The sequence below is a fragment of the Bos taurus genome, chromosome 19 (assembly GCF_002263795.3).
Source record: "Bos taurus isolate L1 Dominette 01449 registration number 42190680 breed Hereford chromosome 19, ARS-UCD2.0, whole genome shotgun sequence".
In the NCBI taxonomy this organism is placed as follows: domain Eukaryota; kingdom Metazoa; phylum Chordata; class Mammalia; order Artiodactyla; family Bovidae; genus Bos; species Bos taurus.
In genome coordinates this window covers 42,164,370-42,177,903 of record NC_037346.1, presented here as the reverse complement: position 1 = coordinate 42,177,903, position 13,534 = coordinate 42,164,370, and the positions used below count along the sequence as shown (strand labels likewise).

The following is a 13,534-nucleotide window of genomic DNA, read 5'->3' as shown; positions in this document are numbered from 1 at the left end:
GCAGTCTAAACTGGCCTTGCAGAAGCAACTCACCAAGACCCTGGCAGCCCGCTTCCTGCCCAGCCCGCTCCCCACTGCGGCGGCAGCCATCTGTGCCCTGCCAGGGCCCCTGGCCCTCCGGCCTGCCCCCACAGCGGCCACCACCCTCTTCCCAGCTCCAATCCTGGGTCCAGCTCTGTTTCGCACCCCAGCAGGAGCCGTTCGCCCTGCCACGGGACCCATCGTTTTTGCCCCCTATTAGCCCTCCCGGGAAGCCCAGGGCTGACTTCCCAGCAGTTGCCCCTGCCCGCCACCGGCCCTGACCCCTCTCCCTGAGATGCCTCAGTTCCCTCCATCCCTCAGGAGAAGGCCTTTTACAGCCTTGGGGTCCTGCCCAATCTAGGAAGAGCTGGGCTAACGCTAAGAGCTGCTGCCCAGCCCTCAGTCTGCACTGGGGACTCAAATAATGCCACCCTGGCCCACGGACCATCCATCCGCACCCTCCCTGCCTCTGGTGTCTAGGGCTAGTCCTGGGCTCCCCTCCATTTCCCATCCTTACGGGGAGCAAGCCGAAAAATCCAAAGATCTATGCAATAATCCTAGCCCCAGCCCCATGGTGCTCTCATCCCCGCAACTCAAGACCTATAGCCATGTGGCCAGAGGCCCAAGGAATCTGACTTTCTCCTAGCCTGAGGACAAGACTGTGACCTCTCTTCCCGTGCCCTGCAGGGGGTGGGGTGAGGGGGGTCTTCCCCATTCACTGGATTCTCCAGAGAATCACTGGCGATGATGGAGGGGGTCTCCAGTGGGAGTGGGTTCAAGGCCGCCTGGACAAGGGTGTGGTGGACGGTGGAGAGAGGGAGCGGCACCAAGTGGGGCAAAGCCAAGGGGCGGCTGGGGCCCCAAGCCTCAGGGGTTTTCACCTGCTGACAGGATGGGGTGAGGTGATGGTGACGTTCTGGCTGGGCCGTCTGTAACAGAGGAAATGACCAGTCCCACACACGTTCTCCCCTCTTAGCCTTTCATTGATTCTTCCTGAACCCCAGCTCTCAAGGGGAAAGAGTGACATTGGGTCTCCCTCAGACTATGGGCCCCCCCGACACCAAATCCACCCCCCAGGGCTCCCCTCCAGTTCCTCACTTCAAACTGGCCCCCAGCACTCACTTCAGCTTTCTCCCCAGACCAGCAGCCCAAGCCCCCCTTGCTGTGTTGGGATCCACTCTCGAGACCCACTTTCGTGCTGTCAAGATGACTGCCACCACCCCGCTCCCACCCCAGCACTGCCACCCACCACCCCACGATATGGGACTTCGCCAGTATCCGCCTGTTATTTTTTAAAAAAGCTATTTCCAATGGGGGAACAAGAAAAAAGGGGGAGGGGAGGGAAACTTTTTGATAACAGTTGTGGTTTTATTGTGTCCAACACATCAATAAATGAATTTAAGCTCAAGCCTGTATACACCCTAAAACTCGACTCGCCCAGCTGGGCCGCCTGCCCCTGCTCGCCTCTCCCGTCCTGGGGAGAAGGGGCGTGTATTGGAGGTCATCTGGCTGTAGTGTTTCACCTGTGCTAGGTGTGTGCATCAGAAGCAGGTGAGCACGGGAGGCTGCAGGTTATAAGCTCACCTGAACAGCGTGCTGGAAGTGTGACCACCCTTCTGAGCCCCCGACAGGCCTGGCAGCTCCTGAGAAGCTGCTCCTGCCTGGCCTTGTTTTGCTCAGGCATCTGAGGTAAGAAGGGAGCGCTAGAGGAGCACCTTGCCCAGCCTCCACCGGGGCAGCAGGCATATAAACACAGGAAATTGATAAATAGAAGTCCAGCGATCAGCTGAAAACCACCACAGGAACGGGAAAGACCGGTCCCCAGGCCCGGGAGGTCCGCTGATTGGGCGCTGGGCGGCCGCTCTGGCAACTAGAGCGAGTAGTGCGCTCCTGCCCCCTGGTGGTCGGGGGGAGCAGTGTCCCAGCCTGCGGGGCTGTGGGCATAGCACCTTGAAAAGGGAGAAGCTGAGGGGACAGTCGCAGTTGCGGGCAGTATCCAACCACAGGGCTAGAGAGCATAGAATCGAGATCATCTTACAGATGAGAAAAGCGGAGCCCCGAGAGGGGAAGGGCCTTACAGGCCCACAAAGCCAGCTGCTGACTCCCAGCCCAGCTGCATTTCATTCCACCTCACCCAGTGACATGCTCCCTGAGCAGGAAAAGGAAGCTAGGGGAAGAGTTACAACAGAAAAGGACACTCCCAGGAGGCTAGCTTCTTCTAGCCAAGGAGAGGACAGGGGAGAGGTTGGGCTGTTGGATGAGGGGTGCCCAGAACACCAGCACACACACATGTGCACATCCACACACAGATGCCTGGACACCCTTTCTCTAGAGTCCAGGCTGGTGCCATGAGAGAGAGAGAGACAATGTATGTGTGTGTGTGTGTGTGACCCAAACACCAGCATGCACATGTGCACATCTACACACAGATACGTGGATGCCCTTACTCTAGAGTCCAGGCTGGTACCGTGTGTGTGTGTGTGTGTGTGTGTGTGACCCAAACACCAGCACATACACATGCACATCTACACACAGATATGTGGACACCCTTTCTCTAGAGTCCAGGCTGGTGCCATAAGTGTGTGTGTGTGTGTGACCCAAACACCAGCACACACACACACGTGCACATCTACACACAGATACGTGGACACCCTTTCTGTAGAGTCCAGGCTGATGCCGTGTGTGTGTGGGTGTGGGTGTGTGTATGTAGAGGCTTCCTGAACAGGGGGTGTGTGCGCGTGAGAGAGGAGAATAGACACTCGCAGGAAACCAGGAAGCGGGAGGTCCCTGTGATGGGAAGCAGACCCTAGATGCGGCGCTTCTGCATAGAGCTCTGCTTCCTCTCCTGGCAGGTAAAAGTACAATGACCCACAACTACCCCAGTCACCGCAGGGCAGATATGATGGGGGCTGGGGGGCTGGCGGTGCTAACCTAGACTGTCAGCAATTCCCAGAGCTGGGAGGGAGCAAAAGCGACCTGAGCCTGGGACAGCCCAGCTGCCTGGCCTAGTGGTGAGCTCCCCACCTTGACTGGGAAGCAAAGCTCACCTAAACCCCCCGTTCCCCCCAAACCATCTTCCAGGGCTGGGAAGGCACCACTTCAGCCATCCAAGGAGCCGCTGCCCTTGTTCTTGCGGCTGAGGGGGAAGGCAGACTTGCTCTGGGGCTGGGTCATCTTGCTGGCCAGGTAGACGAAGGGCTCCAGCAGTGACCGGCGGTCAGCCACTGACACCTCCCACAGCTTCACCTTCTCCGACTTGGCCCAGTGCTGAGCCACGTCCGGGTCTACACGCCGCTGCTCCTGCAGGTCACACTTGTTGCCGAGGACCACAATGGTGACCTGCGGAAGAGGAACACAGGAGAGGCCTGTGGCTGCAGCATGGACCTTGGGGGCAGGGATGAGGGCCAGTGACCACGTCGGGCTTGTCATGGAACTCCCAGAGCAGATGGAAGCCAGAACTTGAACAGAGGAAGGAGAGGAAAAAGCAACCACTTCCACCTCGCAGTCTTAGGGGAGGGGAAGAAGTCTCAACAGCTGAGGTCTCATCTCTTCCTATGTTAAAACTGTGGGCGGGGCCTCCATCTGGCACCCCCTCCAGGAGTTCTGTTACAAGCCCTGTGTCATTCATGCCTGATCATTACTGGGAGCCAGTTAGTTGCTGGCTAAGTTAACTGGTGACGAAGCACTCCCAGAATGCCTGATTGAGAACAAAAGGGCCTTCACAGCTGAGCACACAACTACTATTAAAAAAGCCTAGTGAAGACATCATGTATTAGGTCAGGGATCTCCTAAACTCGAGTAGCCTCTCTGGTTGAGCTGTCTCAACATGTGCGCACCTCCAGTGGTGAAGATACCTGGCAGTGGTCTCCATCCCTGCCCTCCAGTTTCAAACCTAGCTCCTGGCAAATGAGGGAAAAACAGAGCCGTTCCGGGCCTCCGAAAGCCAGCCCAGGGCCCACTGTCTCTCACCACTGGGGTTCCCCTACACACCTCCTTCTTGTCCTTGGATTTGTCAATCTCCTTCTTGAGCAGCTCCACACGCTGAAAGGACTCCCGGCTGTCCGTGCTGTAGACCAGGACATAGCCATCAGTGCAGGAGAAGCAGTGCCGGGGCAACTCGGCCCCATCTCGGAGCCCCCGGGTGTCGTAGAAACGCACCTGCTCCCGGACCCCCCGGTCAGTCTCAATGGAGCCCACATAGATGTCCTCCTGCGTCTCGATCATCTCAGAACCTGGGACAAAACGAGGAGGAAAAACTTGTCTCTGGGCTTTCTTGGTGGCTCAGTGGTCAAGAATCCACCTGCCAATGCAGGAGATTTGGGTTCGATCCCTGACCTGGGAAGAGCCCACGGGCCTTGGAGCAACCATGCCCCTGTGCCACAATTACTGAGTCTGTGCTCTAGAGCCCAGGAACCACAACTCCTGAAGCCCATGTGCCCTGGCACCTGTGCTCCATAACAAGAGAAGCCACTGCAATGACAAGCCCATGCACTGCAACTAGAGAGCAGCCCTCTCTTGCCTTCGCCACAACTAGAGAAAACCTGTGCAGCAACGAAGACTCAGCACAGATTAGAAAAACAACAACAACCTTGTTTCTAGGGAGAAAAGAGATTGGGAACCTGTGTGACTGAGGATATCCTAACAGGCCAACCAGATAGCGGGAGAAAGGAATGTCAGGGCTGAGGATCGGGGTCAGACTTCAAATCTGGCTGGACTGGAATGATTTGCGGAACAGAGTTAATCTTATGCTGATACCATGCTAAGCACAGCGTGACTTGCAAGCTTTTCCTTCCTATCCTTCTCTGATATTAGGTTTCCTCTTTCCAGATTTCTTCTGTGTGGCAGGGTTGGGATCTTTCAGATCCTAGGAGCACCACCAGGAGCAACTTTTAGCCTCTTCGTGTTGTGATCAAATCTTCTCTTCATACTTCCACTTCCTCCACCACAGCCCATCCCCAACAACTCACCCACCACATGGTTTCCGTACAGAAGCTGCTCCAGGATTGAAGTCTTGCCCACAGAAGCCTGGCCACACACGACCACCTTGCAGCTCTTCCCCATGCTTAGCTTTCAACCCTGAAGAATGGAAACACACTGGGTGAGGCAGGATCAGAACAGGGCCTTCCCTTAATCGAGGGCCCAAGTTCCGAACCAAACGCACAGCTGTGAGGAGTCGGCACTGTCCACCACCCTCGGCAGGGTGTACTATGTCCGCTATAGTGTCTCTGACGTGTCTGTGTCTGCTACTGGACAGTGAGCTGTCTTGTACTCATCTTATCCCCGGTATGTGGTCAGTAAGTGGCACAGAGCAAGTGCTCAGTAAATGTTGCCACAAAGCGGGCAGAGTAGCTGGCTTAAAGGAACCACTATCCAGGATCTTTTCTGTGCACAGAATGTATAGGATGTAGAGGACCAGTTGCTGAAGGGAGCTCCATGATCCCGTAAAGAAATAACCAGAGATATTATTTTGTGTGGATCTATCTTACATCACTCTTCTTGGGGAGTGAACAATTAAGAAGAACATTCTGCTTTCCAGAAAGGCTTATCTGGACAATCCGTTCCCTCTAATTCCCAATCAAGGCCATGGCTAGGATGAAGAACATCAGACAAGAAACAAAGGAGGGAAGGAATCTAAGAAAACAATACTTTGTAAAGGAGTATACTTTGCTGCCCTTAGACATACCCAGATAAGGCTTAGACGCAGAAATCTCAAGACACTCCAAGAGATCTCAAGGCACCCCAAACACAGGTTTCCCAGAAGTCCTAGACAAAGATTCCCCCAGAGAAGAGAGACAGAGATAACTTCCCAAAGGGTTCTCACACAGAAACTTCTCCAGAGGTAACTCCCAGTACAGATCCCCACTTACCGCGAGCCCCGCAATTAAGGGGTACCCCAAGAGAGACTGCCACACGAGCCTCCTGGCACATTCTCCCCACCAGGGGGCTCCCAGAAGGAATCAGAATCCTGCCACCTTAAAGCGTCCCAAAAGCCGTGGTCGACCGCGGCCTCCCAGTCCCGTACCTCCTAGGGCCCTCGCAGCAGCACAGCCGGGCCCCTCCAGGCTCCCGGGGATCAGGGGTGGGGCAGCACCACGGCAAACACTAGGCTCTCGCTCTGCGTCGATCCAGGCTCCGTCTGGTCCCGCCCCCGCAGCTTCCATCCGGCAAGACCAATTCCGGCGGCGGAGAGCGGGCGCCAGCGGCACAGCGCCCTCAGAGGCCGGCGGGGAAATGACGGTCTGAACCTCGGCTAGGTGGTCGCCAGGGCACAGGTTATACGCTGGCGGGACGCGCCGGGTGCTGTTCTGGTGTCTCAGATGCCCAGATGTTCTTTTTCTAAAGGCTACTACAGTAACACTTCGTTTATTCAGTCGTTTATTCATCCGATGTCTTCTGAGCGCATACTGTGTGCCACTTAACAGGACTACGTGCTGAGAAAAGGCTGGCGAATTAGACCTGGTTGCGGCCCATTAGAATGTCACCATCCAGAGGAGCTAGACATCTAACCCAATAACAGTCTAGCATGTAAGATCTATTACAGAGGTGCCGTGGGAGCACAGCCAAGGGGTGTTTAACTTGGGGACAGTGGGCATCACGTTATCCATGGAATCTTCCTGGAGGAGGTCAGGTCTGTGTTGAGGTTTGAAGCGGGTGGAAGGAAAGGGTGAAGAAAATATGGCAACATCCATGGCATTTACTGGAACTACACGTATTTGGGTTCAGTATTGATAGTAGAAAGGAGCCAAACAATCTAAGACCTGTGTGTTTGGCCAAAGAGTTCAAACCCTATCCTACTCTATTCTAACAGCAGTGGAAAGCCATTGATAGGATTTATGCCAGTGAAGTGACATAATCAGTTTTTGCTTTTAAGCAGTTCACTCTGGCAAAGAGTGAAGATTGGAGAGAGGTGAGACTTGGGGTTAGTTAGGAGAGTAGGGTAGTATTCCAAGATTTCCAAAAAATGATAAGAATCTGAATTGGGGTGGAAAGGAGGTAGATTTGAGAGACATTTGACGAGAGAATCAACAAGACTTGGTGATAAATTGGGAGTTTTTTTATATTGGAGTATAGTCAATACTTTGGCCACCTCATGCAGAGAATTGACTCATTGGAAAAGACCCTGATTTTGGGAGGGATTGGGGGCAGGAGGAGAAGGAGACGACAGATGAGATGGCTGGATGGCATCACCAACTCGATGGGCATGAGTTTAAGTGAACTCCGGGAGTTGGTGATGTACAGGGAGGCCTGATGTGCTGCGATTCATGGAGTCGCAAAGAGTCGGACACGACTGAGCAACTGAACTGAACTGATAGTCAATTAACAAATGTTGTGATAGTCTCGGGTACACAGCAAAGTGACACAGCCATATATATGCATGTATCCATTCTCTAAATTGAGAGTTTAAGATGCAGAGAACACAAAGTAGGAAGGTGGTTAAGGACAGGTGGGCCTCCTGCACTAGACTGTAGACCATAAGCCATTGACAAGCAGGGCCCGAGTCTGTGCCTTTCCAACCTAGCTTTGGAGAGAGTTGAATGACTGGCTGGAGGAATGATGTGTCTCTTCCAACCCCGGTGGAGCCTCTCCCATCCTCCACTACCCAGCAACAGGTGTGGTTTAGCTCCCTCAGCACTGTGTTAGGCAGGCACTGTGCAAGCAGCTCGTGGACAATAGCAGTGACTTTTACTGGCGAAGGGGGATAAATTCTTAAATTACCTTGACCCCTTCTTTGGTAACCGTTAACTTTAATATTTTAACCTCAACCTCCCCGCCCCTCAGTTTAACGTCAGGAAACCCCAATTTAAGTCAGCTCCACAAAAATTATTGGTCTGGGTGAAGCGCTATGAAAATTAAGCTATGTCCTTGCCCTGTCTGAGTTCCCAATCCAGACTGCATTCGGCAAAACAAGCGTGCTGAGCAGGGAGTTTATATGAGGGCTGGGAGCACTGGGGACACTGTGGAACAGGGACCTCACCCTGCGAACTGCCTTATAAACTCCAGGGCAGGGTCTGGGGCTCTGTGCCACCCTCCCTAGGCTTAATGCTGAGATGGCACTCCCAGGCGGCTGACATGAAAGCAGCCTCGTAAAAGGGTCAGCGTCATTAGGGTGATGAACCAGTTGGTACTTGGAGATCCAGGGGGGATGAAAGGTGCGGTGCGAAGACGCCCTGCGTTCCCCAGGCTTGGTTGGGCAGGGCTTCCAGGGGCCAATGAACACTAGGAAAACTGGATTCAAAGTGTCTCTTCTTGCCTTTCGCAGGAGGCGACTGTGGACATACTCAAAGGTCGGGAAGGTATTAGTAGGGGGGTGCTCTTTATCTCCAGGGTCCTGGGTCACAGCGTCCCTAACCCAACTCAGACTCCCGGAGCATCACCAGAGACGCTCTAGGATTGGAAGTTGTTATGGCAACGAAGCTCTCAGAATACTGAGGAAAGCCGAAGCCTAGAGAGGCGACACCCTCCTATACCCTCTTCGGCCCCACGGGTAAAGTGGCGCCCCCTACGCACAGGAACCGTCCTTGGCCCCCCGCCCCGGCGCGGAGACCACCCTGGACCTCCGGGGGCGGGAGGCCGCTCTGGCCCGAAGCAGAGCCTCTCGCTGGTAGACGGGCCCGAGGGAGCCCCTCTGGGCGCAGCGCCGGTGAGCTGCTCGATGCTCCGACCGGAAGTGCTCTTCACCGCCGACCTCCCACCCGGCTCTCTGGTCCCGGCGGTAAGATGGCGGCTGCCGCGGAGTGCGATGTGGTAATGGCGGCGACCGAGCCAGAGCTGCTAGACGACGAGGAGGCGAAGAGGTAACTGGGTGGCAGGGTAGGGGAAGAGGCGAGCTTCAGCTCCATGGCTCCGGGAACCACGTCCTTGCTGTGGTGCAACCCCTGTAGAGGCGATGCCCCGCCCTCCGAGAACCCCCCCCCCCCCCAATCTGAGATTGAGTCCGGATGGACCCCCTGAAGGGGCGCTCTTGGAGGTTTGCCCTCCTCTCCCGCTTCCGCCTTGCTGAGGAGCTGAGATATGGCCTTGTACCCCAAGCAGAGAGGAAGGTCGTTCTCGTCGTAGAGGCCAGATCTCTGAGGGGATCTTGGAGGTCTTTTGCGGTGTGGAGGTGGCGGCACCGCGATAATGATGCCTTCTTACGCCTCCCCAGACCCCCTCCTTCTCTTGTTAATTTCTGTGCCTTGTTGTCTGTCAGCCCTTTGCATCTGCAGAGCTTTTGCTGTCCTCACCCCTTTCCTCCGTAATCGTACCCCAGCGAGCACTAGTTGGGCCCGAGGTGACTGTGTGTGTCTCCATGATTGACCTGGTGGCCCTTCTGTTACCCCAGAAGTGGAAGGTGATAGAGAAAGAAGGGTGAGGGGTTTTGTCTCATGCTGTACACGTCAAGCCCTCTCCCTCCACCCTTCCGAAGATCCTCATTCTACCCAGGGCTGTTTTTTAAGTTAAGCAGCAAGGAGGAGGGCAGCTGCTTGGGCTGTTGGCGCTGCTGGGCAGCCGCAGTGGCTCGAGATTGCCAGTCCGGACCAGCCAAGGGAGCTGCTGAGTGAGTGGTTTTCGAGAACACTCTGGATTTTGGCTACAGCTAAGGCAGGTTATTGGAAGTGGGGCTGGAACACAGTTGTGGGTAGTCATACTTGTCCTAAACATGGAGCAGAATTAACAAAAAGCTTCTGGAAGTTTGGAGCCCTCTCTTTATCAACCACGAGTTAATTGACTACAGTTCCACAGTCTCTTTCCCACATACTTCGTATCTTTATACCAAGGCCATTCTGGCTTCAGTCTGGGTGGTTTGAGGTGGTGGTTGTGGTTAGTTCATGAAATCTGAAATCAGGATTCTGAGATTTTTTTTTTTTTTCTTTTTAACTATCCGTATTTGAAACATAAGTACTCAAGGAGGCAGAATGAATGGTTAACTAGCTTAAGGGTGGTTACTGCAGCCAGTTGTCTCAAGTTCCTGACTTGTTGGGAGCTGAGAACCTTGACAAAATGTAGTTTGCAGGTTAGTAGGTCCCTGGGATGGGCTATATGTAATTTAAAATGAATTCAGTATAAATTTCTGATGTAGGCACTGTCCCTAATTTGAGTTTCATGTCAAAGCCCCTATGTAAAGCAAATCTTTTTCCTTAAAAAAAATTTCAGCCTTAGAGGATATTCTATCATGCTGCTGCTGCTAAGTCACTTCAGTCGTGTCCGACTCTGTGCGACCCCATAGACCGCAGCCCACCAGGCTCCCCTGTCCCTGGGATTCTCCAGGCAAGAACACTAGAGTGGGTTGCCATTTCCTTCTCTAGTGCATGAAAGTGAAAAGTGAAAATGAAGTCGCTCAGTCGTGTCCGACTCTTAGCGACCCCATGGACTGCAGCCTACCAGGCTCCTCCGTCCATGGGATTTTCCAGGCAAGAGTACTGGAGTGGGGTGCCATTGCCATCTCCATATTCTGTCATAAGAAAAGGTAAAACAGGTGATGCTGTAATGTGACCAGGTGATAGCACCTGCCTGCCCAGTCTGACCCCACAGACTATAGCCCACCAGGCTCCTCTGTCCATGGAATTTTCCAGGCAAGAATACTGGAGTGGGTTGCCATTTCCTCCTCCAGGCAATCTTCCTGACCCAGGGATCGAAGCTGCATCTCCTGCCTTGGCAGGCAGATTCTTTACCACTGCATCGCCTGGGGACCCCACATCACACACACAAAAACATGATATTTGCAAGCAGTTAACAGAATAAGGAAAGGTGTTAACTTATGTTAACTGCCTTATTTCATGGAGTTTAAGATTTCATTGAGTGTAAAAATACATGGATTTAGCTACCACTAAGGAAAAAAAAACAAAAAAAAGCATTCTTATGAAATAGACTTGTATGTTAAACATATAGATCTTTTTAAAACATAATAAAATATGTTTATTGTGTATCACGTAAAAAAGTCAAAAGGAAAATATAATGAAATAAGGAAAAATATCACAGTTTCACTTTCTGTCTTGTAAGACATCCTTAGGAGGGTAAATATTGGACTCTTGTTAGTAAGGAAAAGCCTTGTTTACGTGTAGATTTCCAATGCTGAAAATGGAGTGGTGACTTAGAGGTTTTGGAGGAAGATGGTTTTGCATTTTTTACATATCCTGGAGTCCTCCTGTGTAGCCACAGCAGAGGGCAGGGATAGGTATGTCTCTTACAGATGCCCTTTACTACCTGACTTGGTTAGTTTTTGGCCAAGTTTGTGTTGTCTCTTGTTACAGTCGTAGTCCCAGTTCACTTGGGGACAGGAGCGTTGCTGGGTCTCTCTTGGGTTGTTTTTGTAAAGTCCAGCAAGGAGTTCTTCCTTGTATTGTGGCCCAAGGGTAGCCTGCTTCTGAATTGTCATAGTCCCACAGAGGGCAGAGTGAGGAGCTTTCAAGATGTTCGACCTCATGGTTGTAGCATTTTAAATAGCTGCATGTTTTATTTCCTTAGCTTTAGAGTCTCAAGAGAGAAAGAAATGGACTTCCATTTTTTTGCCTGTTCCTCTGTACAAAATTCTTTTTTCCCTCATAGCTGAGAGGCTAGAATAAAAGGTGTGTTAGTTGGCAGTCCAAAATAGATCGGGCTTCTGAATATGAGGATTATTATTTCTCTTTGCCCACCAGAACAGACGAAGCTGCTTGGGAAGCCCAGAGGACTCAATTTCTGAGGTTGTTTATTTCAGCTAATTTAAGGTCTTCTCATTTTCCTGAGAAGTTGCTGATTGTTTTACTTGATATATGAATGCCTATCTTGAGTGCAGGCTCTCAGCTCACATTTCCTGGATTGGGGAGCAGTTTGGTCACTGTAGGTAGTCTTTATTATGGTAAAATCGAAGGATTTCAAGTTGCTTATCAAGAGAAGAAGCACTTGTGTCTCAGCATATCCCTTGGGGATCTGACTGGGCAGTGAGGTCTGGAAGACCCTACAAGAGCCATTGACTGAGGAGCAGGGCATACGTGCGTGCTCAGTGCGTGCTCAGACGTGTTGGACTCTGCAACTCCATGGGCTGTAACCCACCAGGCTCCTCAGTCCAGGAGATGTTCCAGGCAAGAATACTGGAGTGGGTTGCCATTTCCTCCTTCGGGGGATCTTCCCGACCCAGTGATCCTACGTTGGCAGGCGGATTCTTCACCACTTGAGCCACCAGGGAGCAGGGCATCCTAACCTGATTCCTTGGGCTGATCCTCTCAGCATCTGTTTTTCCTAATGGAGAAAAGCAAGAACAGTCATTATGAGGCCCTTTCTTAGTACCTCGGTATTGTAAACTAAACTCTTGGAATTTCGCCTTTTATTTCTCTCTGCATACTGGTCGTGGGAAGCACTGAACCCTGGATCCGTATCCAGAAGTTGCTATTCAGTGCAGCTCCTTGGGGTGTTTTGGAGTTTGTGGCCTTAACTGTGGAGCTTGCCGGGATGCCTCTCCCCCTTCTTCCCCACTCTGTTTCAAATTCCTAGGTTTTTGTCCCCCTAAATTTTCTCTTGAAGTTCCAGGGCAGGCAGCTAGACAAAGCATGCAAGGTGAATGGGAATTTTCTTTGACCTTGAGCCCCAATCAGAGAGAAACTGCTCTCAGCATTCATTTTCACTTTGGTATACTCTAAGTATATGTGGTATACTCATGTGTGTCCCATGAAGAAATGGGACACGGGACAAATAAGTCATGGTTAAGGAAGGGCTAAGCCTAGGAATACAGAATCCTGAATACCAGCAAATAATTGATTGCACCCTGATACTAACAAGTGGCAAAATTGTTAATTAATCATAGCAGGAGCAAAGGTAGAGTTTGGAGGAAGGATGTCTCTGCTCCCTGCTGCTTTAATTCAGATCCACATATTAACTGAAGCCAGGTAAACTGAGCAATTTCAATAAAATGTGAGTGAGTGGCAGTTGCTCTACTGTCTAGTTCGTTCCCAACGACCAGAACTCTGATTGGCTTAAAGCCCAGGCTTATTGTACATTCCAACCAATCAGGGATTGGTTTAGTCATTGAAGCTAGTAGTTTTAAAGTTTTTAAAATCTGCCTAGTAGGCACTTGCCTTTGCTTTCTTTCTCTAGGTCTTTAAGAGATTGGAGAACAATGGTCGGTGGCTGCCTGGGTGCCTTGTGGTCTGATGCAAAGGCCCTCTGAGAGCCCATTTCTCCCTTACTTCACTAATGTTGGTCCCCTTTCTCCTGTGCTGAGTGATGTGGAAGTTACTTAGAGGTCGTTCCAGGTATTCTTTTAAACTGTCTTAATTTCAGCAGTAAGAACAGGATTCAGCATGCACGTTATTCCAGTAGTCTGTTCATTTTATTGGATTGACAGTTTTTTTCCTTCCCCATGCTAGGTCCAAACAGCAGTTTCTGTGTTTTAGCCCACCATGGCAGGGATATAAGTGATTGCGACTTTTGAGAATGGTAATATGAGCAGGAATATTTGACTTTCAAAGTCTGATTCTGAGACCTAATTTTCTATTGGCATATGACTTTGTGTGGGGAGGCCAGATTGTCCGATAAGCGAAGTGTTAACTGTCTCTTC

General features: G+C 51.7%; 3 protein-coding genes across 6 annotated transcripts in view; 2 read left to right on the top strand and 1 right to left on the bottom strand.

The window, feature by feature from the left end:
- Positions 1–1,429, top strand: part of ZNF385C (zinc finger protein 385C) — a 58,880-nt gene extending 57,451 nt beyond the window's left edge. For both annotated transcript variants that reach the window (XM_015458855.3, XM_024980880.2), the window contains exon 9: positions 5–1,429. In XM_015458855.3, the coding sequence (XP_015314341.2) occupies positions 5–241 (237 nt within the window). In that variant the 3' untranslated portion in view covers positions 242–1,429. The remainder of the gene's footprint in view (positions 1–4) is intronic.
- NKIRAS2 (NFKB inhibitor interacting Ras like 2) lies at positions 1,369–6,165 on the bottom strand. The gene is made up of 4 exons (NM_001434997.1): positions 6,044–6,165; positions 4,989–5,097; positions 4,012–4,253; positions 1,369–3,360 (listed from the first exon to the last, which is right to left on the bottom strand). The coding sequence occupies exons 2-4, from the start codon at positions 5,080–5,082 to the stop codon at positions 3,121–3,123; spliced, it is 576 nt and encodes a 191-aa protein (NP_001421926.1). The 5' UTR covers positions 5,083–5,097; positions 6,044–6,165; the 3' UTR covers positions 1,369–3,120.
- A 2,145-nt stretch (positions 6,166–8,310) lies between these two features.
- The window catches only part of DNAJC7 (DnaJ heat shock protein family (Hsp40) member C7), a 30,230-nt gene continuing 25,006 nt past the window's right edge, over positions 8,311–13,534 (top strand). Inside the window, exon 1 of one of the 3 annotated variants that reach the window (NM_001205976.1) lies at positions 8,311–8,816. In NM_001205976.1, the coding sequence (NP_001192905.1) occupies positions 8,740–8,816 (77 nt within the window). In that variant the 5' untranslated portion in view covers positions 8,311–8,739. Of the gene's footprint in view, positions 13,230–13,534 lie in introns of all 3 variants that reach the window. The other 2 variants (XM_059878103.1, XM_059878104.1) reach the window with 2 other exon arrangements.